Source organism: Varanus komodoensis, unplaced genomic scaffold (genome assembly GCF_004798865.1).
Source record: "Varanus komodoensis strain SLA01 unplaced genomic scaffold, ASM479886v1 scaffold1, whole genome shotgun sequence".
Lineage (NCBI taxonomy): Eukaryota > Metazoa > Chordata > Lepidosauria > Squamata > Varanidae > Varanus > Varanus komodoensis.
The window spans coordinates 68,590,353-68,616,016 of record NW_025335268.1 but is presented as its reverse complement, the minus strand read 5'-3'; the positions used below and the strand labels follow the sequence as shown (position 1 = coordinate 68,616,016).

The following is a 25,664-nucleotide window of genomic DNA, read 5'->3' as shown; positions in this document are numbered from 1 at the left end:
ACTAGAAGGCCTTTAAGCAGAAATGTTCACTAGCCTACACACACACACACACACACACACACACACACACACACAGAGAGAGAGAGAGAGAGAGAGAGAGAGAGAGAGAGAGAGAGAGAGAGCGCGCGCGCGCGCGCATTAACAAAGTTGGACAGACAAGTACATATTAATCAAATAAATTAGTTAGATATTTACTTGGACTACATCCAGAATCTATTTTGACTTCAGCACTTGCTCAAATAGAACAAGACTTGAAATTAATGGCTATGTGGGATTCCTTTGTGTGTGCTGCTGAATTTACATTAAATCAATTTTAAACAGAGATCACTGCCCAGCCAAATTAACAGGGTCATCCACAGCAAAAAAAAAAAAAAAGAAAAAATAACAACACTATATTTTAACCTGCATCCAAGATTAGGAATCTACAAAATTAAAGCATGTTTCTAAGACAGAAATTGAGTTAAAATTAAAAAAAATAAGACTATTTTGATTTTAAGCATCCAAGTGAGCTCTGTTCTTTGGCAACAAACCTTAAACAGACTGTAGTTCTAATCTTACTAGAAAATAAGCTGCATGGAGCACAACATGCTTAGAACTGAAGAGCTCCCAGCTCTGTATCAATGCACAGCAGGCTTCCCACATATCTCTCATCTGCTTTGTCTCAGCATTGTTGAGGGGGGAAATCACATAAATCAGTCTCTGCATATACTGACACACTCATTCACCATGTTTGGACCCTCCAGCTTTGACCTCAGGCTGTCCCTTCCTTTTTCCTTTCTCAGCACACACTGCAATTAAATTCAGAAGTCTTCAATTAGCCATTGCCTCCTGGTTTGTCCAAACTAGGAAACTATGGTTTGGACAAAGGAAGAAACAGTGTATCAATTAAGAGTGCTGGACTGTGACTCCAGAAATCTAGGTTCTAGTCCCCACTCAGCCATGGAGCTAACTAGGAGACTTTGGGCTAGTCACAGATGCTCAGCCTAACCTACCTCTCAGGATTTCTGTTGTCGGGATTACACTCAGAGGAGAAAAACCCTGGGAGACACCTTGGAGCCTATAAATGCAGTGTAGTAACAACAGCAACAACAACAGCCAGCTTCTCGGTTTAATGGTGTGCAATGCGCCAAGGAAGGAAGATAAATGGAGCAGCAGGAAAACAAAGCAAAAGGCATAGACACATTTCAGCTTATTAAGCCAAAATATCACCACTTGAAAAAGGACATTGTCCTATAGTAGAAAAAGAGGGTTCTTATGCTTGTGCATAAGAGTGTCCATATATTTTGTGCACTGATGAAAGAACATGAATAGATCCTATCCATGAAATGAGAATATGATATTTTCCCATGCTGTGGGTCAGATGGCTTGAGGTCATATGAATTAGGCTTTTCAGTGGCACTCCCCATGCATTTAAATTCCTCGTGTTATTGCCTGCATCAGGAATCCCAGCTGGAAAAGCAAGAGACAACATTCAGCAGCAAATAGTAAATGCGTCTTTCTCTGAGACGCTGGGTGATCTTTAGGAATTTTCTTATTTCTTTTTTCATTTATTTATGTATATTTTATTTTTATGCCACCCAATACAAGATGTTTTCTAAGTGATTTGCAAAAACAAAAATAATAGCCTACCATGCCAGGAAAAGCAGAATAACAAACAGCACAGGAATAAACATAGCATATGTAAAGACAATTATGAAATTTAAAAACTTAACTCCTAGAGAAAAGAAAGGTTTTTGCTGTGCACAGTGTGGACAGACAAGCCTCCTTGAATTGGGTATTCCATAAATGAAGCATAGTAACTGGAAACATCCTCTGTCTTAGCCATATATGTAGCATCATCCAAAGATGTCCAAAAGGTCCAAGTAAGTTGATACAGGAGAGTTACTTCAGATACCATGGTCCCATTTAGAATTTTAAATGTCAGTACCAATGCATCGAACTGGGATCAGAAATGAACTGGAAGTCAAACAGCTGACAAAGGACTGGTGTCACATGGTCCCTTTGACCAGTCTGAGCTGGTAAACCAGCAACTCTGTTTTTTGCTAAGAGAAGCCTTTAAGCAGTCAGTTATGAGATCCCTTCTAGTCTTCTTTCACTGGATTCAAGGCAGCATGCAAGAGGTACTTGAGCAGTGTGCCATTGAAGATGCAACTGGGTAGCCATCTTGGAGGGATGGCGAAGCTTGGAGTCCTACATGGACCCGGGAGTTGGGCCTGATACCTGTTTGGCTTCTTCCAACTCTACTATTCTAGGATTTGATGAAGAACCAGCCAGGGTTAAATTTGTTTAATTTCAGCAATGTAACATCACCATGTGCCTTCTGACTATAGAACTGGGATTTGTAGCTCAGTTAAACCAATATCCAATGGGCTATATCAATATAACTTAATAATTAACAGTAGTCCCCAAGAAGCTATCTACTTAAAAATCCATTGTGTTGTACATATTCCAACAGGCAGAAAGCTCTTAGCTTCAATGAAGAGTTTTGCCAAAGGATGGATGTGATCAAGGGCATGGGAACGAGCTTACATTAATAAATTATTTGTGATTGCAATTAAATACTGCTAAGATTTTCAGGGCAGTTTTACAGATTCATAGAAGAATAGGATCCAAAGGGGCCAAGGCAGCTAGTGGAGGACATCAAGTCACACGATCCCTCTCAGATGACTGTCCAGTTTCACCTTGAATGTTTCTAGTGTGGGAGGCCCACAACCTCTCTCGGCAACTGGCTCCACTGACAGGAAGCTTTTCCTGGTATTTATCCTGACCCTGGTGTGCTGCAGTTCACTGTTCCATGTCCTATACTCACGGGTGAGTGAGAAGAGGTCTTTTCCTTCCTCTCTGTAACAGCCATTGAGGTACTTGTACAATGCTATCATATCCCCTCATAATCTTCTCTTCTTGAGGCTGAGCTATGCTGTGATTTAATGAAATAACTAAACACATCCAAAGATGATTAAAAAGTCAATTTTTGCTAACGTAAGAAGCATTTGGATTTATGACTATTGTAGTGGCCCTGTTTCCTCCACAGCCGAACCTGCCTTATGTCCTGCTCTCCACTACAACTTTGTTTGCCACAGGAGGGTCAGGGTTCAGAACTTCAGAAATGTACCACTGGAGCTGGATTTTTATTTTTGTGTGGAGAAAGTGGAACAATCTTGTGGGACCACAAAAAAAGCTGGCATGTTTCGCTGTGGCATTTGTTTTAAGGACTGAGAAAAATATATGAGAAGTATTATACAAAGTTAAATACCATCTTCATCATCATCATCAAGAGACGTTCCCCACCTCAGAAATTTTCCCAAGAGCCATACCTGGAGTTTCCGGGAACTTACTTGGTGGGCTGTCTTTTCTCTTGGCAGCACTAAATTACAGCAGGGTGTGCAAATGTGTGAAGCAGCTGCAAAAAGGGCAAATGCTACCTTGGACTGCGTCGACAGAAGCATCACTTCCAAAACACGTGAAGTACTAGTTGCACTACACTCAGCACTAGCTAGACCTCACCTGGAGGACTGTGCTCAGTTCTGCACCCAAGTTTTAAAAAGACGCAGAAAAGCTAGAAGGGGTGCAGAGGAGGGCAACAAGGATGATTCAGGGACTGGAGGCAAAGCCCTGTTATGAAAGATTGAGAGACCTGGGCATGCTCAGCCTCAGGAAGTGAAGACTGTGGGGAGATGCGATAGCCCTCTGCAAGAACCTCAAAGGCTGCCACAAGGAGGAAGGACAAGATCTCTGCTCATTCATTCCAGAGTGTAGGACACAGAATAACAGTCTTAAGTTAAAAGGAACCAGATTAGGACTAGCTACTGGGATGAATTTCCTCATTGATGGAGCAGTACAACAATGGAAACTATTACCTGGGGAAGGTGTGGCTTCTCCCTCACTGGAGACATTACAAAAAAAATCATGATAGTCACAGGATGGTGTAATTTAGCAGGTGGTTGGACTCAATGGCTTTCTGGCCCCTTCCAACTCTACTATTCTATGATTCTATGAACTGAAGGGGTGAAGGAGATAATAGATTTCCCACATCTTTGAATGTTTTCCTAACAACTACTTGGAAGCAGAAAACAAACACAGCAGGAAGGGAGCTGAACAACACTCTTCCTTCCTATTATACTAGCTTTTGCCTTATAAGAAGATTTATATTGTAGAAGAGCATTTAAACTCGCATCACCTTCCTGCAGTCTGAAATAGAGTAGTGAACTCTACCATGTCTGTAGTCCACCAGAGCACATGTGGACCAGACATGTGCTTTGCCGGGATGCACATCAAGCAGAATCTTGAGGCACATGCTTGGAAAATGAGAACACTGCTGCACCATCCTCATGTTTGCACTTCGGAAAGGGGGTGGCACAACTACTGAAGGTTCTACAGCACAATAGCAGCATTTCTGAAATAGGCAGAATTCATGAAGAACACGCATTGTTGACAAAAGCACATTTTGACTAGATTTGAAGTGATGAATGGAGTCGGATCTTTAAATTTATTACAAAGGCTGAGGCAGCTGGTGCTGGTTTTCATACATCTTTCAGGGGGAAAAATGTGTCAAACGAGGTACTCACATTACTCATGGGTTAAGGTTATTACAGAAGCTAGCTCAAATCTTATAACATCCAATTGTGCAACTCATCCCACTATGGGTCTGCAGACACTGTTCCAGGGAGGCCATGCATCATAATTAAGGGATTTTTGCCCCAGCAAGTGGAGCCACAGAAACAAGGGCAAAGTTTCCTCAAGTTTTATTGCAGGCTGATACTCCAACGCATTCTTCAGGACAGCTGCACAGAGCTTCCTTATTTACTCCCAGATAAGCGCCTGCAAGGTGTGCATGGTCAGCTGAGGGGGCGGCCCCTAATTAATCTTATCTAGCTGTATGCTAACGCCTGTGTCCTCTCAGCTTGGTTACTAAGAAAGGCATCCTCTGGGGGAGCGGGACCGTTAGAGAGCCGAAACTGGCAGGTTTGTAACTCAGCACTCCACATTAGAGCTCTTCCCCTTAATACAGGAGGCCTGCTGCTCTTGATGGAAGTTATTGATTTTTGTACACATTTTAGCATGGATTTTTATGTACCTATTTATTGCATGCAGTATTTCTATTGGTTATCCGGTAACAAACACTTCTGCATGGATCACACAGGTAAAATGATAAAATTCTACATCATAAAAATAATTGCAGCAGTTAAAAAATCAGCATTGAGCTGGAGCAACCAGACAACTGCCTCATTAGATTTATCTAGTCACTCCCTAGGGTAAACCTTCAACTCTCACCATCCTCAGCCAGTATAGCTAGCTGCCATTCTGGCTAGGTAATGGGTACTGTAGTTCATCACATTTGGACAGGACCAGGTTACAGAAAAAAATTGCTCTAGGGTGACAGCATGAAGAGTCAGGGAAAAAATCCCCAAAGGGCTTCAGGGCCCATGGGCTGCTTAAGCATGCATTGTGCAGAAATGAGTAAAAGCAACAGGACTAAGTGACAGCTTAGCAGTAGGACCCTGTGATCTAAATTGGTAAGATCTACACAGGGAAAAATGTAGGGATGGAAAAAAATGCAGTTATGCACGCTGAACACATTTGTTTCAAAAGTGAAGATTAAAAAAGAAATCAATGGAGATATTTAATGTACTTCAGGTTTGATTGAAATCTATTTCTTAGGCTCATTATTTTCATTTTCCCACCTGCTGCTAAAATTTATTACATTTACAGAATAAAGCGGGATAGGAAAGAGGGTACATGCCAACCTCTTTGCAAGCCACAGAATACTGATTTCTACTGCCCGGTGTATGCCCCCAGGCAGAGCACTAATCCACAGCATTAGCACGCTCTTGTCAAAACATGTTCAGCAGTTTAACAAACCGTCAAAAGCCAGGGGATAAAATTATACTGTGGATCATCGGCTGGAGACAAGCAACACAGCTCTGACAAAATGGCTGGAGCTGTGCTTATTGATACAAACGAGGAATCTAAGTCTTTGTGGGACAACAGAACTGGAAAGAAGGTGACACCAGCCAATCCAAGTTCAACTAGCAATTTCATTTAATGTTGTTTAAACGGGGGGGGGGATGGGGATGGGGAGATCCTCAACTATAGAATGGTGGCCAATTCATGTGGGAATTTGACAGTCTCTTCAAAACTGAGTATAATTCTTCTAGAGTAGAAATGCACAAGAAGTGCCACATTCCTTTGTGTTAAAAAGGAGGTGCTATGGCACCATTGGGCGGCATACAAATGTAATCTATCAATCTCTCTCTCTCTCTCTCTCTCTCTCTCTCTCTCTCTCTCTCTCTCTCTCTCTCATGCTGAATCCCTGTGCATTTTCAGTGTAAATTAGCAAGGGCCTTGACAAGCCTATCTTCTGGGGAGTTTTTTTTTTGTTTAAATTTCTGAGTAGCATGCCAGCTCTAGACTCATGGATGGGAAATAGGGATCCCATGGCCTTCTCAAAAATGTAATTCCTTATTACAATTAGAAAGTTTTGTTTCACTGAAGGTAAGTTACATCTTGGACCCCGAAGCAATTTAAGCATGTGCAGGTGCGTTCTTGGGCCTGTATTTTCTATCCACAATTTAATGCACTGCAAAGCAAGCTACACGCAACGCTACCCTGACCACCATGGGTGCTATTCAGAAGCACCTCCATGTAAAACAAGCCACTTAACCCAACCCTTTAGATATTGGCCGTGCTTGCACATAAGGCCAGCCAAGCCTATGAGCTGCTTCAAACTGTGGTTCGCTGGTAAGAGCGAAGCTTGCATTATGGTTTATCCATGTTGTGTTAACCAAAAACGATCCAGGAAGGGAACCCATATTCTGAGTTGTTGGTATGTGTGAACCAGATCATTTGTTCACACCTATGAAACCAGCCTTAAAAATACATCAGTGCTAAGTAGCCAAACATACCTTGGTACTAGCCAGGCTGCCCTCCATGTATATCAAGATTCTGTACCTGTGCAGCCTGGGCGAGGCATAGAACAGCCTTGCTGAATCAGACCAAAAGTGCATCCTTGTCCAGCACCCTGTTCTTTCCATGCAACAGCCACCCAGGTGTCGCTAGGGAGGCAACAAGGGGCGCATGAAGAGCCCTCCCTCTCCCAGTGTCGACTGATACCTAATGGCATTCCGCCTCTAGACAAAGAGGTCTACTTATAGAGCTAGCAAGATTAGTCAATGCCATGTAAGCCCCTTCTGCATGCATATGTCAACAGGCATCTGACCTATTGACTACACTTCAGCTCCATCCAGTCCTCTTCACACAGTCAACCCTTCTGGGGGGGTCACAAGCAAGGTGGCACCAAGCCTTCCACAGAAAAGCTGTTATCATTATGCGGGATCCTCACTGCACAGTTATCAACACGCCAGGGGTGGGAAAGACTCAGGTAAGGTATGCCTGCGAGAGCGAGAGCGCAGCCACTGGGATTAGCCCTGCTTTCCCCTTCACGAGATCCCCTGAGGGAGAACATCATAAAGACCTCTGGGGCAGTAAAATCCATGCTCAAATTAGGCATTACTTGAAGTAACACTTTGTACTAAATCCTCTGCCAATTGAGTTTATTTGCCAAGTTCTAGTATGAGAGAGGGAGCATCCACCTTCTGCATGGGAAGTCTTACTCAATGCAGTTTTCCAGCTTGAAGAAATCTTCATCAGACAAGTAACTTTTTGGCGTGGATTTGCCCTATGCTATAGGCAGAAGCACACTGCGGTGTATTCTTTATGATTCTGGGAAAATAGCTGACCCAAAACAGAGAACTATGAGAAATAAGTAACATGCAGCAGTTAAATTAATGACTGCAGACAATCTGGCTCTCAACCAAGTACAGGTACAGTTGCGCATTCTCATTCCTAAACTGCTGACCACCAAATGAGCAAGTAAAATAACGAGGGAGATGGCTAGTTATAGTGTCAAGCCATATGTTTTCCATGGACACAGATGCTCAGAGAAAGGACCTCTGCTAAGGGAAAGTAAAACAGGCTTGCGGTTTACTTCTAAAGGAGCCAATCCTTATGTTCTTGCTGTAAACACTATCTCTACATCTTTAGGATGTTGTGGTGCTTCTGAGGGCAAATAAGCTGAGGTTTCTCTTCCATAACTATCATCAGCTCCAGACTTCCCAGTCCCCTCCTCACAAGTGTCTTCACACATAAAGTACAGGTATCCCTGTACTGAATGTGATGGTTCAAATTCAAAGAGGAGGAGCAAGTTGCAATCAGCCCCACAACTATTCAAGTAGTACAGTGGCACAGATCAAGTGTGCAACTGACTGTTGGACTGGCATTAGTGCATATGGAACCTACTATTACATCTTGTTTGTTTTAGTAGAGACAGATCTCCACTTGGATAGTTAACTTGAAGATGGAAGCAGTACAACTTTGGCAGATACACATTCACTGGTTCATTCTACAGGACAGAAGCATGGATTTCTGAAAAGCATTGCTCTACCAAATTGGATTCATTGGGACCAGGAGTTACTATGGAGCGATCTTCCAGATGTCGTCAGGGGAGAGTATAGATGCATTCACAGGGCAACATAACAGAAAGAAAACCTTTATCTGCCCTTTGAATTCTGCTAACCACAGACATTCTTTGTACTTCCACAGCCATTAAGCCTGTGCCTGCACCTCTACTGGTGGCCTACACAGGGGTTAAAGAGGCTTCAGCCATATCTCATAGCATAGAAAATAATACCCATAAAAGTAAATACTATCAAAGCATGAAATGGTTGACTATGGGCCCCATCGAATGCGGCTGTCCACGACCCTCTGCACTCAGAGGATTACAAGCATCCAGTGAAGGACCAAAGGAGTATGAGACGGGGATTGTTTCTCTATTCCTTCTACCCTCCGGGAGCATTGCTGGAGGCCCCTCCACGATTCCTTTTAGCTTCACTCCTCCCCCTCTGCAACAAAAGCACCAAGGTTGGTCTTGAATCCTTGGAGCCACAGTCAGTGCAAAACGAACAGAAACAACTGTGGGGCTGGAGGGAGGCCACCCCAAATTCAGAGTTTAAATCGCCTAGCTGTCTAGTGATATATAGCACCCATAGGAACACACCCAAATTTGAGAAACGGAAAATACTGATAAAAGGATAACTGAACAGCATGAAGGACTGCCTGTGCTAAATTTTAGTGTTTCTTGACTGATGGGTGCTTAGCTGTGCAACTGTGACATACTATAGCAGATTTTCCCATTTTTATAGCAGATATATCTGACCCACTTAACAGCTTTAGGTGTACCAATGTACAGCTTCAATTTGAAATCAGGATACAAGTCAGTCAGCAATATAACTCATTTCATTTACCCAGACCAAACCAGAGTATTCAAGTTCTGCACTGTAGAATCAAATTTTCATGTCTGATGATATCCTAGAGGCCACTTAGCTACAGCAACGTATTAGAAAATGAAATTAGTAGCATTAACATGACATGGAGAACTACAACCATTGTGAATGTGGATTCCACTGTGGTATTAAAGTCAGTTCCACTGAAAAGATGTTCAGCCCGTAATTCCCAAACTGTGTATATGACACAGAGATGCCTTGTAAAAACTACGTTAAATAGTAAAAGTAACCTCACAAAATAGAACATCCACTAGTCTCTGCAGGATTTGACTAGCCAACTGGCTCCATTGGGTGCAAGTCATTTTCCCACTTCTGGGAAGCAGGGTTACTACTGATCCCATCCAGCAGAACTGCCTACACACAGGTGAGACTGCCCACTGCATCTCTGCATTGGTCACTCTCCTGAGCTTGCTTCCTTCAAATAAGGAGACATACACTGATTAGTGGCCAATGCAGAGAGCACAATTCATAGGGTTTTGCAAGAGGTGTAGCTGCAGGAAGAAGCTTCAGTGAGCCTCCCACTCTTATGCTGTCTTGCCTCCTCTTCTCCCGAAACAACTGGGAAATTTTTGATTTCATTTTCCCTTCACTGCTGTTTGTCATGTCATCCACGGTGACAAAACAGTGGTCACTATACTTTCACTATACTTAAAAGCAAATGAACTTTAAATTGTGTTTTGGGCAACACAGGAAGCTGTCAGTATACATGCACCCATCTGGCTTTTAAGAATGAGAGATGCCTCTAAATTTAATAAAGAAAAAAGGAAATACTGTTTGAAGTGAAAATCCAAGTCTGATGAGTTATTCATTTTAATAGAGTAAGATAAACACATTTGCCTGCTCACTGTATGAATACAGACACACAAGATTTTGCTTCTGCCATCAGGTTGATGATTTGAGCAGCAAAATAATTATTCTGGCCAATTAACTTATCAAAGAGTATTTTAAAGCATAAAAATTATGAAAATAAAGAAAAACAAGATGATAAATCAAGAGTATCAGCACCTACGGGTTGGATGGCAGTGAAGAAGCCGAAATTAAACCAGACAAGACAAAAGTACTGGTGGGCTGCAGAAAGCCTGGCTCAGGACTGGGAATCTACACACTATGGAAGGGGTTATGCTCCCCTTGCTAAGCCAGGCTTAAAGTGTAGAAATGCTTCTTGATCCCACACCATCCCTGGACTTTCTGGTGGAGGCAATAGCAAGGAGCACATTTGCAAAACTGTGTCTAGTGTACAAGCTGGAACCATTTCTGAATTGGCCTCATCCGATTCAATTATCTGTGAATTAGCTAAGCCAATTAATGATTACCTGTGCCTTTTGTTACATCAGAGTGAGAGCATTCGGGAACAGCCTTTCTAGGGCTACCTTGGAAAAGTACCTGAAAGTTTCAATTGGTGCCAACTGCAGCAGCTAAGCTGCAGCATGAAATCATGCTCGTAACACCCCAGTGCGGAAAGGTGTGTAATGACTGGCATTTGTTTTCTGAGCCCAGTTCAGAGTGTTGGTTTCAACCTTTGAAGTTTTAAGCCAAGGATAGACGATCTAGGGCAACTGGGGTGGGGATTTACCTCCATTCTCCTGCAGGCCACATTCTTGATATGGCAGTGGTGACAATAGTAAAAAAAAAAATTGGAAGGAAAACAAGCTAGATTTGTTTATACCTCACCTTTTCTTCTAATACACGCACACTGGGCCATTATCACGAGGAGTTAAGTGCACTTTTCAGTGGCCAGCGCAGGCATTACTAAGTGCAGCCACAGATTCTTGTTGGCATAATTGCTAGGAGAAACCTGCTGGGCCTCAGTGGAGCTAGGATATCACCAGAGACTGTGAATTCATCTCCTCATCCTTGAGATGAATATGCTTATACATACCCTTCTGCTGAAGTGAATCGGGGTGGCTGGGCCTTCTCCCACTTTCCCTTTCTGGCCATCCAAGGAAGGAGCCTAGCTTGTGCACACGGATAGCCAGAGGGAGAGGGGGACGGTAGAAACTCCCTGTCAAGAGGTGTTGTGCATTGGTTTCCTGCTTGGAACCAGACGTGTGCAAGGTGTCCAAGTAACTAGTGTCCTGAAAGCAATGTCAGTCACATTAGGAAGCCCAGTGACTAAAGCAAAGGCTGCAGGCTTTTATTTTGCTTTTCAACTGATAATCGGCATCTGTATTTCACCCCACAAGTATTCAATGAGTCACATCTCAACCACAATGCAGGTGGCTTTGTTTCTTCCTAAGTATGCTCAAATCCGAAGTGAGGTTCCTGGGCTGGAAAAGACCCCTGGGACTACAACAGTGTCATGCATTCTTCCTTTCCATTTTATCTTAACAACCACCCAATGAAGTAGCTTAGGCTGATTGGCCCAGAGTCACCCAGTGAACTTTGCACCCAAGTTGAAATTTGAGCCTAGGTCTCCTCAGTTCCAGCCTAACACTCTAGATTCGATAATACACTGGCTCTTCAAGTAAGCTCTGTGAAGGTTTACTACAGATCTAGCTTGACAACGAGCTAAATATGTCATTTCCAAGTCCCTGAAGCTGTTTGTTACTGAAGCTCCTCATTATCTTCTCCTGCTTGCACTCTGATTTTTCCAGAGGTGCCAAGGCCTACATGAAGCCCATTCAACCAATGGTCTGCTTTGGCTATCCACTCTTTAAACGACCCAAGGACTTGCCATCTGCAGGACCACTTATCTTGTCATGAAACTCCCTCGTTGTTAAGATCTGAAGGGCAAGTCCTTTTGTGGACAGCTCTCCTTGCAAAGGTCAACTCGTCTGGCATGTGTGCAAGAACTTCATCATTCCCCCAGTTGTAGAACTGAGGATAAGATTGACCACTGCTCTCTCAGCTTAGAATAGAATGGTGGTACAGCTGATGCCCATGTGGGCCTTCTGCAGAGTAGCATCGTTTCTGCCACCCCCATTTCTCATCGCAGCAGGGTCTCGCTCAATACTGGTAGTGAGACTGCTGCTGCTGAGGAGGAGAAGACGACGCGGGAGAGGGCGTTGCCCCATTGTAGCCATGATGCAGAGGTTTTGCCAAGTAGGGCTATGCCTTTTCAGCCAGCTGTGCCAGGATGGTCACTGGGTTGGGGGGGGGATTTTTGGGGGGGTTATAGCTGTATTTTATTGTTGGTTTATAATATGTATTATACTACTGTATTAATTATTCCATTTTGATTTCTGCACTGCTTTTGTAATTAATAATTTTATTTTGCATTTTTGTTTTGATTATAGTATCGTATTTTGTAAGTGAGTTTGTAGTATTTCGGTTTTATTCTAAGTTGCCCAGAGAGCCTGATTGGCTAAGGGGTAGCATACAAATGTAACAACAACAACAACACCATTAAGTCCAACCCTGGGCTCTACTTCAACATGTGGTTACCCATCTAACTGCAGGTACATGCTTTTCCAGCTTAGCAAAAGTGAGTTTGTTTATTATATTTCTATCCTGCTGTCCAAATTGCAAACTGCCAGTAGACGAAGCACTGCAATGTTGCTAACAGGTTAGGGAGCCTTGTTAACGAAATAAAAGGTAAGCTGCTACCTTACATCACGGCATATAATTTCAACACAGTCCCAAGCTAGGCAATCAACTGAAAACTGACTGGCATGTCCACTTTAGTGATGAGCTCTCTCTGTTTTCCCCACCGAACACATCGACCATGTGGAGATATTAACAGTTAGCCTAACAGGGTTGCTGAAAGGGTAACAAGACAATGTGCAGCACCTCGAAAGTTTATACGTGATGCTATGTACATTCTCATGGCCAACAGGGACTTCGCAGCAAGGCACCCTCAAATGTGCAACAGTCAAAGGTGATCATTAACGCACAAGCAAGATGTTTTCCTAGATGTTAAGCATTTTTATGGAAACAGTTCAGACATTCTTAATGTGGTCCCAGCTTCCCAGCAATATTCAACACATTCATCCTTCCACATGCACAGCCTTGAACTCTTCAAGCTGCATATTTATTATTTACTGAACTTTTGTAATGTCCAAATGAATTGACATACTTTGGACACAATAACAACGCACACAATATTTTGTGTTCGCATATGAACACAAAAATGAAAGCCTCTCTCTCTCTCCCCCAGCCCCCTGTGTAACACTATAAAAGTCCAATATTGGAGATTTCTCTTTTCAAGCTATCTTAGTTATTAAAGAAAATTCCACAACATTAATATTTCAAATAGCAGGCATGTAAGTTCTGAAAGGGAACTTCCTGAAGACATCTGGACTTACCTATGTTCACTACTGAATTAATCAAGATTTCCTTCTTTATCTACAATGCTTGTCTTCTGCCTGCAGACGTTACATCTGAACAGACAGACCCCATTGTAGATAATGTGACCTTTCTAACAGTGAAGCGGGGGAGAATGTTAGATGGGAGCATCAATAAATGAAGAACACTAAATACAGAGTTCATAAACCATTGTGAACTTTGCCCTGGCTTGTCTAAAGGCAGATAAAGAGCCAGCGAAGGCCTGAGCCGATCAGAAATTCTATTATTTTTAGTCAGTAGCCACAGCTCTAGTTATATTCCATTGCTTCAAAGTTGGGGCCTGATTGGAGAAAGATATTCTCCATCTCATTCAATGAGGAACATTTTTCTGTCTCAGTCAACTACAGGGATAGATGTGTCTTGCTGAATGGAGATGAGGAAGTGTATATTAGTCTGTTTTTACATCAGTCAGTTTAACTTCATCACTTTTACTTCAGGCAGTAAGTTTGCGTCAGTAATTGTGCTAAGTGGCGCTGTTTGCAATGTGTCACAGGATTGTGAAGCAGCACAGATGAAACATTCCCAGTCTCTAGCCATGGGCAGTGCCCAGCACCACCGCTTCCCTTACGCCACTGCCAGAGTACCTGTACGTGCCATGGGGCTTCCTTGTCATGCCAGCATGTTATCAACACCTCATTGGAGACGGCTTATACTAGAACCACGTCAATGATGTAAGCTGGGCAGCAGTGCTGGACACTGCCCATAGCTCAGACAGTGGTTCGCATGCTGCAGACCTGTCTCTTCCTTTCTCTTAATACAAATTTGCCCCTTAGTTGCACGATTTGCTTAACTATGCTGCAGTGTCACAGCTGCACCAGCATTCAACTTGGCAGGTGAGTACCAGACTTGCCTTTGATAACCAGGGTTTGAAGTGGGTTTGCAAACCTTTTGATATGGTGAGCATCAACCATGGTTGCCACCAAAGTTACACTATACAGAAAACTACACAGAGAGGTAGATTGAATTGTACAAGCCTGTGGAATACTTCTAATTTCTTATAAAGTCCTAGGCAACTAAGAGTTGTAACTGTGGAAGCTAAAGGAATGCTATTGTGCAATATTTTGTGATGTTCAGTGGCTGATACAAATTAAATTTCGATATGCATGTTAATAAGGAGTAAGACTAGTTTCTATTGGAGAAAAAGGAACAAGAGCTATGCTCCAAGACCAAAGACTGCAGCTTATCTTTTAAAAATGGTCCTTTTAGCATTTACAACATATCCCACTGACTTAGGTTTAGTTGCACAGAATATCTCATTGTTACTTTTACACATAGGAAAGGAAAAAGTCAATACTTTTTTATTACCAAGTGCAGATCAATTTCAAATCATTGAGTAAGAAAAGTGCAGAATATAAATAAATGAAGAACACTGTGCAAAACCATTTAAATTTGATTCACCAAATAGAATCCGATTCACAAAGCAATTGTACTAGAAGTAAGCAGCCAATACTTTGACCAAACAGGCATACAAAATTGAAAATCAAAAAAATGAAGGCTTTTAATTTCATGCCCTCACCAAGCTATGGAACTTACTGCAAGAAGCCAAATCTATCAGTAACTTTGTAAAGCAGGTAGTCTGCATCTTCCCAGGGTTCGATTTGTGCACCTTCTCGTCCCTACAGAAAACACATAAAGATAGATAAGGAAATCGTTACTTACAGCCCAACACAGCAGTAGGCATAGGGAGCCGACAGGCTGATACAAATTTCACAACTAGAAGAAAATTCCACAGTTTTATTGCATTACATTGCTACTATCCAGAGTAAAGCAAAGGGGAGATCCATACAGGAAGTGAGACCTTTGCTTCCTTTTGTTTTCAACATATTCAATCTTATTTGCATGTGTAAAGGTACTTCTCTCCACTAGAGCCCATGCTTGTTTTGTTCCTAAACAGACCTGGGCTGTGTCTAGTTTTCCTATTGTTTCAGCATCATTTGCTCCTACCATTTCTCCAGTAGTAATTATGCCTCTTGGGGTCAGCTAAAAATTGAACACTTGAAAAGAAGAACAGCATTAGGTGTGCTAATGGGGGATAACTCTACAAAACATTAACTGTTAGCCACATTTACTAAATTGAACTTCCAGGTGCAGAGGCACTGTATCTCCAACTACCAGACAAAGTCTACAACTAAGAAAACTGCATCCTTATGTTTCTAGAGGAACTTGTCTGGCCACTGCTAGAGACTTAAAACTTAAAGAAGACTTAAAGAAATATCTGATTGATCCAACAAGCAATCCCTATGTTCTTTCAAGAGCTGTATGCCTCCGAAGCACCCCTTCTCTTGCAAGATGCAAAGCAGCAGCAAGTGATCTGTACTATTTCCTGTCTCTTCCCTCTTCCCTTTTCTGTCAAAACAAGCTTGGGCAGTACCCAGCTAAGAAAACTCTGTGTGGGGTGCTACCATTACTGTTTCAGAATGGAGCCAAGGAGCGGGAAGGAAGGAGCAAGCTCGTGCCTCTGTCAATTCTCTCCTCATGCAGCACAGGAAATCAGGGAAAAATAGCAAGAGATATAAGAACTTACTTTGTCATACTTGGCAACTATCTCAGCTCGTTCCTGGGCAAGTTTGACAGCAGCATCCTGCTCAGCATCTGAACCTGGAAAGGATAGAATGGACATTAAATTGCAGCTTATAGTTATCATTTGGGGAAAAGTCAGTCAGTCAGTCAGTCTCTCTCTCTCTCTCTCTCTCTCTCTCTCTCTCTCTCTCTCTCTCTGTATGCAGATAAATGTTTTCTCTGGGGGGAAAACGGTTAGGAAAGAAGCTGGCAATTGTTCTTCACTCACATGTTGTGCCAATCTGGACTCCAAGACAGAGGATGAAGGGGAGGAAGTAAGGGGAGCTCAAGAAAGGGGGTCAATATTTTCAGATGAGAAAAACCCCGCTTATCCCAAGGCCCCTCTCCACAAGCGCTCAGACAGGCTGAGACTAGCTAAAATGTACAGGTGTCCGGTGTCAGAAGAATCTGGTATAGCACTTGATCCCATGACATGGCATTGGGAAAGGAGGGAATGCCAGTTAGAGACAAGCATACAGAAAGGAGGTGGCCTCGCTTCCAAACAGGCCCTTCAGAAGGGATCTGGCCCAGGAATGAGACGGTTTCCAGGAGCAGTAGTTTATTTTGGTTCAGCAAGCTGCTCTGTGCATGCACAGGAACACATTCTGTAACGGTTGTACGTTGTTGGGTATCCTTTAGTGAATAAAGAGATTCTGCAAAGAGGGGGTTTGTTGCCTTGAATGTGCAAAGAGAGGGAAACTTGGCTACAACAAAAATAATACAGGACACTGATGCTAAAAATGAAAATGAGGCTCTAAACATTGCTTTTAACTGACAATTCCACATCACCATATTTCATGGTTTTTTGCATACCTATCTGAGCACTGATAAAGCAATACATTAAATTGTCTTCTAAAAACATTATATAAAGATCTGTCCATTTTTAGCTGTTCTATGCTGGGACAAAGGGCGAAGGAATTGTTCTATAGATTTGGTACTGCAGTCAAGCACATCCAGTTGAGCCACCAGTAACAACAAGAAATGCACTGTACAATACATATTCAAGACTAGTTCTGATTAAATGTAATGTAATAAGGGCATCATTACAGGCTTACAATTATTCTGAGACAGTTCCTGAGTCTGAAAGGACACTAATGTCAAGAAGCATGGGATATATTAAAAAGGTACCTGCAATTTAAACAGCCTTACATCTAAGAACCATATAAACCCAACTCAGGTGAGGACTAAAAGATTGATAGATAGGTAGGGGTGTGTATACAGCAGTTCCATTCCCTGTCTGTTTACTCCCTGATCATCTTGTGTTGAGCTAGGAGGCCTACAGGAAGTATGAATGTGGTATTAGTTGCCATACTCTACCAGGGTTCCTGATCAAGCAGAGGCATGAGGGCTGAAAGGGGACAGACTTCACACTTTCTCCAGCAACACAGGAAAGTCAAAGCCTGGGCAGACAAGGAGGGGGCCACTGGAGTCATCTCTTCCATTCTCATCCTTAAACACACATACCCCTTTAGCCCTCATATGAAATGGCTGCACATCTCTAAGGTAAAGGTGAAGGTTTCCCCTTGACGTGAAGTCCAGTCATGCCTGACTCCAGGGGGCGGTGCTCACCTCTGTTTCCTGGCCGAGGGAGCCAGCGCTTGTCCGCAGACAGTCTCCGTGGCCATGTGGCCGGCATGACTAAACACCGAAGTGCACGGAACGCTGTTACCTGCCCACCGAAGTGGCACCTTTTCATCTACTTGCATTTGCATGCTTTCGAACTGCAAGGCTGGCAGGAGCTGGGACGGAGCAACGGGAACTCACCCCGTTGTGCAGATTCGAACTGGCAACCTTTCGATCAGCCAGCCCAGCAGCACAGCGGTTTAAACCACTGTGCCACCTGCATCCATATAAAGGAATAAAATACGATTTGCAGTAACTACAGTCCAGAGAAAATAGTAATACAGTCAATATACTATTTAAACTGGGATACTGAATCACGCAGATGTAGAGGCTGGGAAACAAAACGGCAGGGCAGAAAGGACCCTCCTCTCACTCCTTTTGCTGTATTTGCTCACCTGCCTTGAAGTTCCCCAGTCCTTCACTTGTACTTGCAAAGCTGCTAAGCCAAACTCTAACACAGGGGAAGATAACTTTTGGCTCCCCAGATGCTTTGACCGAAAGCTCCCACAATCCCTCACTATTAACTATGCTGGCTGGGGCTCATGAGAGTAAAAGGCCAAAATATCTGGAAGGCCACAGGCTGCCTACCCTTGCTGTAGTAAAGTGGTGGTGAACCTATGGCATGTGTGCCACAGTGGGCACGCAGAGCCCTCTCTGCTGGCACATGAGGCAAGTCGCCCCAGCATCGTACTGGCAACCGAGCATCAGAAAACAGCATAGATAGGGGCCATGCACATGCCCGGAAAGGAGTAGTGGTGCCAGGCAATGACGTCACGAGCCACAACCCATTAGCCACGCCTTATCCGAGCTTCCACATGGCCAGTCAGTGCAATGCGAAGAATATATATGCATTTGCTTGGAATGGCTGTTAGTTGTTTTATCTAAACTAAAACCTCCATTTTCAGGTTTTATTGCAGTGTTGCCACTTTGCGATAAATAAGGGTTCTGGGTTCCAGTCTGGACACTTGGTCTCTAAAACGTTCGCCATCACTGGGTTAGGGTGGGAAAAACAAGATGTCCTGGTATGATTTTGATGGTTGGAATGTGTTTAGAATGGACAGAAATGTTGAGCTTTGCAGAAAAAGCTACTTGAGGAAGTCTTTTTCAAAACCGCATTATCTTCACTGGTACTTAACCCCTATATTAGGGTTAGGGGTGTGCACAAGGATAGGGTAAGGGTTAAAAAAATGAGGTATCATGGCATGATTTTGATGGTCGGAATGTGCTTAGGAGGGGCAGGAATGATGAGCTGTGCAGAAAAAGCTACTCAAGAAATGCTTTTTCAAAATCTCCCCTTTCAATGGTATTCAACCCCTATATTAGGGTTAGGGGTGTGCACCAGGGTAGGGTTAGGGTTAGAAAAACGAGGTGTCCTGCCATGATTTGGATGATTGGATGGTCTTTAGAATGGGCAGAATTGTTGAGCTGTGCAGAAAAAGCTACTCAAGGAAGGCTTTCTCAAAATCTCCCCTTTCAATGGTATTCAACCCCTATATTAGGGTTAGGGGTATGCACCAGGATAGGGTTAGCGTTACAAAAACGAGGAGTCCTGGCATGATTTTGATGGTTGGAATGTGTTTAGAAGGGGCTGAAATGTTGAGCTGTGCAGAAAAAGCTACTCAAAGAAGGCTTTTTCAATATTGCATTGTTTTCACTTGTATTCACCCTTATATTAGGGTTAGGGGTGTGCACCAGGGTAGGGTTAGGGTTACAAAAACAAGGTGTCCTGGCATGATTTGGATGGTTGGACAGTGTTTAGAATGGGCAGAAATGTTGAGCTGTGCAGAAAAAGCTACTCAAGGAAGGCTTTTTCAAAATTGCATTATCTCCACCGGTATTTAACACCTATATTACGGTTAGGGGTGTGCACCAGGGTAGGGTTAGGGTTAGAAAAATGAGGTGTCCTGGCATGATTTCGATGGTTGGAATGTGTTTAGAAGGGGCAGGAATGATAAGCTGTGCAGAAAAAGCTGCTCAAGGAAGGCTTTGTCAAAATTGCATTATTTTCAATGGACCTTTAGCCCTGTATTCGTTTTATGGGAGTGTACCTAGGTAGAGCCCTCTCTGTTAGAATGTGACCCAAGTCACCCCAGGATCTGTGCATCGGATAACATGTCAAGAAAAGTACTTAGGGGCAAGTAAGAACAAGAAGCAGAATTAATGGCTTGACTTATCACTAAAATTGACATAGTAGGTGAAAAGGTGCAGAGAATTGTGAAAGCATGGAATTCAGTGCAGAATTGTAAATAGTCAACAGGGGTGAATAGAGGAAATAGAAATGTGATAGCTACATTTCACCAGCTTCTGAGATGAAGACTGGCCGCTGGCCGCTCAAGGCCCTTGGGCCAAATCTTTTCTGGAAGCGTATCACTAGGCCCCAGTTGCCAAGCTGGAAGGAAAGCAGTGCTTCTAGCAATAGGATTTGTCAGCAGGCCACTACTGCCCCTCCACTCTGCAAACCAGAGGTGGGCCATTTATGGCCCTTTGGATGCTTTGGCACATAACTTTCATCAGCCAACATAGCTAAGGGATCATGGGAGTTGCTCACCAATCTCTGATTTAACCAGAGAAGAACTTCCCTAGGAAGCTCACAGTAGCATGTGGAGGATTGTCCCCACTGAGACTAAATCTTAGTGACTTACCAAAGACTATCTATGAGCTTCGTAACAAAGGGGACTCCAAAAGGGGTCTCTCCCACTCCAAATCAAGCAGGTCGCCAACTTTGCCATCATAACTTGAATGCATCCCCACGTGTTTCTCAGAGGTTTAAGGAATGCATATAACAAGCAAGGAGATCTTTTTTTTCATTATGCATGGCACATCAGTCACCAAAAGTAATCTGTGCATGATAAGAATACAAAAATACACAACTGGCATTTGAATGCTCCTAGGCAGATAAGACTCAGAGGAAGCCTTTCAAATATTGCATTTTTAAAAAATCAACAGGGCACAATATTGACATTCATTTCAGACTGAATGCTACATATAAAATTTTATTACACATACTGTATTTTTCGCTCTATACGACACACTTTTTCCCTCCTCAAAAGTAAGGGGAAATGTCTGTCCATCTTATAGAGCGAATGTGTGTGTGCCCAACGCCCGGGACGCTGCCGGCCCCACCACGTGGCACCACCTGGCCGGCACGCACTCGACGCGCCCTGCTCTGCCCCTGCCCCCGGCGCAGGTGAGAGCTGTGCCGCTCAGGGGGAGCGGTGCGGAGGAGCAGCAGCCACGGGCTTTAACCCGCCGGCTGCACGGAGAGACGGACTGCTCATCCCCACTGCCTGGGAAGACCTGCCGCCGCCATCGCGCCGCCCGGAAGACCACTGCCGGCATGCTGCCGGCCCCACGTGGCACCACCTGGCCGGCACGCGCTCAGCGCGCCCTGCTCCGCCCCCCTCCTCCGGCGCAGGTGAGAGCTGTTAATCACAGGTCGGTGTGTAATTTCAAATGGTAACCCGTCTTTTAATGAAGCCCATGGGGAAGTGATGGGGAATGTGCCTGTGATTATCAGGAAGCTTTCCATGGATCAGTTATCTGTTAGTTGATCAGACACTTTTTTTTAGGATCAGTGGATACTTGAACAGCATTACCTTCGTGTATGAAGTTTATTCTTCAAAGGCTACTTAGTCCGCTGTGTGTTTGATTTACCGTACAATATCTCATTTTTTGTCAGAAGTTTTTTTCTATTATTTACTAGTAGGGCAGCATGGACATTACTGGCTTTTTTAGATTTGTTATTGAATTGTCTGCAGCAGCTCTTGTATAACTGGTGCAGATTGTGGATCCCTTCAATAATTCCACTACTGACTAAGAAAGTGATGTCAGTGATTGTGAGCAACAGAGCTTCATAAATTCTGACTCTAGTGATGGTGAGTTCTATGGGTTCAACGAAAACTAGAAGAGCACTCGAACTTTAAAGTCTCTCTTTTGTTAATGACAGTGATGATGGTTCTTAATGCCACTGTTGACCGCTGTTCACTTTACAAGGTTGAAATACGGTATTACTGTATTCTGTTATAGTTTATTAAATAGTTTAGTAAACCATTTGATTCAGAATATTTTTTTCTTGTTTTCCTCCTCTAAAAACTAGGTGCGTCTTATGGTCAGGTGCATCTTATAGAGCGAAAACACGGTATATGAGTGGTATTTAGCACACTTTCCTAAAATAAAACATATTCAAAGAACAAACTTTACCAACAGGTCTTGTTCTTGGATGTAAGTGACTTGTCATTATGCTGCTACCCAAACTGTTGATTCCAAAATACTATTTATCTTTACCCCAAATTCTATTTACTTAAGTCAGTACAAGGTTAACTGGAACAAAATCTGTCAAACAAGTTGATCATGCAGGTGGAGACAGCTGGAGAAAACGCCCCCTGAAAATCAAAATCACTTCAGACAAGGATGGGGAGAGGACTTGAAGAGGAAACAAAATATGCCAGGGGCTAGTCAGCAGTTTCCCTCCATATCCATCAGGAAGTGGAAAGCTCACACCGCTTTTTCCAGGGACAGTTTCCTTTATTGAAGCCTTTAATTTATGAGCACTGAAAGAGGGAGAGTGCAAAGCAAGCACTGCTGATTCCAAACAAGCATTGCTTTTCCCAAACAAAAGGGCATGAGGGCCCCCAGTATGAAATAGCAACCCCATGTGGAGACTCCTTCATCTCTCCCCACTGATGGGAGACCCCACCGCCCCCTTGGCAGGCATATATTTGGCAGCAGCAGTAGAGAACTTCCCAACTTAGGCTGTGCTCATAGTCATTACGATTGGAGCAATTTCTTCTGTAACTTGCCAAAATACCTAATCATGGTTTACGGCAAAACTGTGTTACACTGCTTTAGGAAACGATGCCGTGGAAGGTTGGAGACAAAGCTAAACATGCCCAGGGCCATAGCAATTATTATATAAGCACGATGACAGTACTATGAGAAAAGCCTGCCATTCAAGGTGGAGTGCAATAAGGAAGATGCGCTCAAGATCCTATAGCAAGCTTACGCCAACTAGTACAGCACACCAAAGAATTTCAGAAGACCGGCCTTTGCTGTATAGACTACAGCCTATGACTATGTGGGTCACAAGAAGCTATGGAAGGTTCTGAAAAAAATGGGGGCACCTCAGGACTTAATTAGCCTGATGCATAACTGGTATCACAGACAAAAAGCTACTGTTAGGACAGAATGTGGAGAAACTGAATATAGGCAAAGATATCAAGCAAAGGTATATTTTATCTTCCTATTCGTTCAATCTTTATGAAGAACATATTATAAGAAATGCTGGATTAGGATCAGAGGAAGGAGGAGTGAAAATTGGAATAATTTAAGATATGTAGATGACACCATTTTATTAACAGGAAGCAGCACTTCACTGAAACAACTCCTGATTAATATGAAGGAAGAAAATATAAAAGCAAGACCACAGCTAAATACTACGACTAAAATCATGACCACAGATGAATTACGCAACTTTAATGTCGATGAAGGAATTGAAATTGTGAAGGACTCTGCATAACTTGGCTAAATCATCAGTTCAAACAGGCACTGCAGTCAAGAAATTAGGACAACTTGCGCTTGGAAGAGCAGCAATGAAGGAACTAGAAAAGTTCATCAAGTGTAGGGAGGTTTCACTGGAGACCAAGGCCAAGGATTATCTGCATGATCACTCTGTGAGGGTGTGAAACCAGGATAGTTAAGGAAAATGACAGGAAGAGAATGGAGGCGTGCAAATTAAGGTGCTGGAGGAGAGCTTTGCAAATACCCTACTGACAGTAAGACAACAAGTGCCCCTAGGTGAGATCAAGCCTGAATTTTCCCTTCAGCAAAAAACTGAAGCTGTCATACTTTGGGCACATCATGAGGAGGCAAGACTCACTAGAGAAGACAACAATGCCTAGGGAAACTGAAGGCGGAAAAAGAGGGAGCCTAGACATGAGATGGATCAGTTCCATAAAGTTTACAAGAGCTGAGCCAGGCTGTGAAGAAAAGACATGCTGAAGGGCATTCATTCACAGGGCACCGTGAGCTGGAGATGACTTGATGGCACATAACAACATGACAGCGCCACTGAAATAAAATGGAACTGGTTTCCAGCAAGACTGAAACAGAGAGATCTACAAGATGAAACTCAAATACTTTGGCCACCTAACAAGAATGAAGGACTCCCTGGAGAAGAGCCTAATGTTGGGAACAATAGATAGCAAAAGAAGAAGGGGACGGCAGAGGATGAGGTGGCTGGATGGGGTCACTGAAGCAGTTGGCATGAGCTTAAGTGGACTCTGGGGGATGATGGAGGACAGGAAGGCCTGGAGGAATGTTGTCCATGGGGTCGCAATGGGTCGGACACGACTTCGCGACTAGCAACAACTATTTCATATATGTACCTCCTTGTGTTTGTCTAGTCTTTATGTATGAATCCAGACCACTGAAGCGGAGAGAGGATTTGCATACTTGTCCTACAATGGATGTTGTTTTACTCTTTTTAAATATTGCTTAACGCAGGAAAATCAGAGACATGTGTGCCGTAATGCCTGGTTATATGGCTAAAGAAACACAGGACCCAAAGTGGCATTACTATTAATTTAGTGCTAGCTGTATGTGAAGGAGCAGAAGCCCAGCATGGCAAGGCACGTCACAAAATTATAGAACCAGTTCCATGAACATGTCCGTTTTCAACTCTAAAGTATTAGAAAGTACATACAGTCTATTTATAGTTGGCCACAAGATTCTACTTCATACTCACATTGGTGCAAAATAAGGCAGAAATGCTGACTTAATCAAGTACAGTACAATCTCAGTGCATCCTACCTGTTTGCTTCCCCCAAGCAGGAAAATAAACTGGAAAGAAGAAAGATGTGTTATTTCCACACCTTAAAGTAGTTAAATGTATCAAAACAAGCTGGGATTCAAGAAACTTTGGTTTAAGGTTGGCTTACAGATTCTGGTTTCTTTGGTCACACTTAACCACAATCCCAGGTTTGGATGTAATGTGAAACTTTACCCTTCTAGTTTTTGAGCCACCTTCATGAAGGGAAGAGCCAATGGGCAGCATCTACCATCACTACTTCATGTGCACCTTGGTTTATCAAATCAGGATGTCTGGCTTACTATTACGGGTAAATGGAGCCATGGTGTATAAATGTCTCCCTTATAATGCATATTATTTCATTCCACTGGGTTCTGAAGTTAACAGAAATCCTCTTTCTGATCCTATATTATCTAGGAGCTCAGAACACACATTCTACTTCTTTCCTCACCCCTGTATTAGTTAGTACTATTATTATTTGTTTGGTTTATATGCTGCCTGGTTAGCCATAGGATCTCTGGGTGGCTTACAAGCAATCCATTTGTCATTTTCTGAAAGTGCATCATAGTCACTCTATTGAGAACTAGTGGTGTTAAAGACATAATAATAACCTTTTTATTTTAGAGAAAGAAAGCAAAGGTTAAGGCTTGGAATACTACATGTACAGCTACATATCCTCCCAAGAGGCAACACTTTCTCTAAGCCAAGTAGGTCATGAACTGAGTTAATACCAGTGCATCCCTTCACATGCCTGACTTTGCTCTCCTTAGCTATGTTCTACACTGTACGCATGCAAATTATATGTACGAGGTCACTACTTAAATCTCCAGCATAGAGTGAAAATATACCAGTATCTGCATTCAAACTAGTGTATGATACACCTAATTACAGGTAAAAGGAGTCCCTGTTTCTCAGGTGAGGCTATCTTCTTGCTCAAGTGGACCAAAAGTGCTAAGTATGAAATTATACCATTTTACAGTACACTAACATACGTTTAACTTAAGAAATTAATGTGTATTGACAGCATACACTAACCAACCCAAATTATAACCTGG

At 43.0% G+C, this 25,664-nt stretch overlaps 1 protein-coding gene across 6 annotated transcripts in view; it reads right to left on the bottom strand.

Annotated features, from left to right (window-relative positions):
* The window catches only part of USP6NL (USP6 N-terminal like), a 147,458-nt gene that overhangs the window by 55,249 nt on the left and 66,545 nt on the right, over positions 1–25,664 (bottom strand). For 3 of the 6 annotated variants that reach the window (XM_044427983.1, XM_044427991.1, XM_044427998.1), the window contains exons 3-5: positions 24,612–24,641; positions 16,147–16,220; positions 15,156–15,238 (exon numbers count right to left, since the gene is read on the bottom strand). In XM_044427983.1, the coding sequence (XP_044283918.1) occupies positions 15,156–15,238; positions 16,147–16,220; positions 24,612–24,641 (187 nt within the window). The remainder of the gene's footprint in view (positions 1–15,155; positions 15,239–16,146; positions 16,221–24,611; positions 24,642–25,664) is intronic. The other 3 variants (XM_044428008.1, XM_044428018.1, XM_044428026.1) reach the window with 1 other exon arrangement.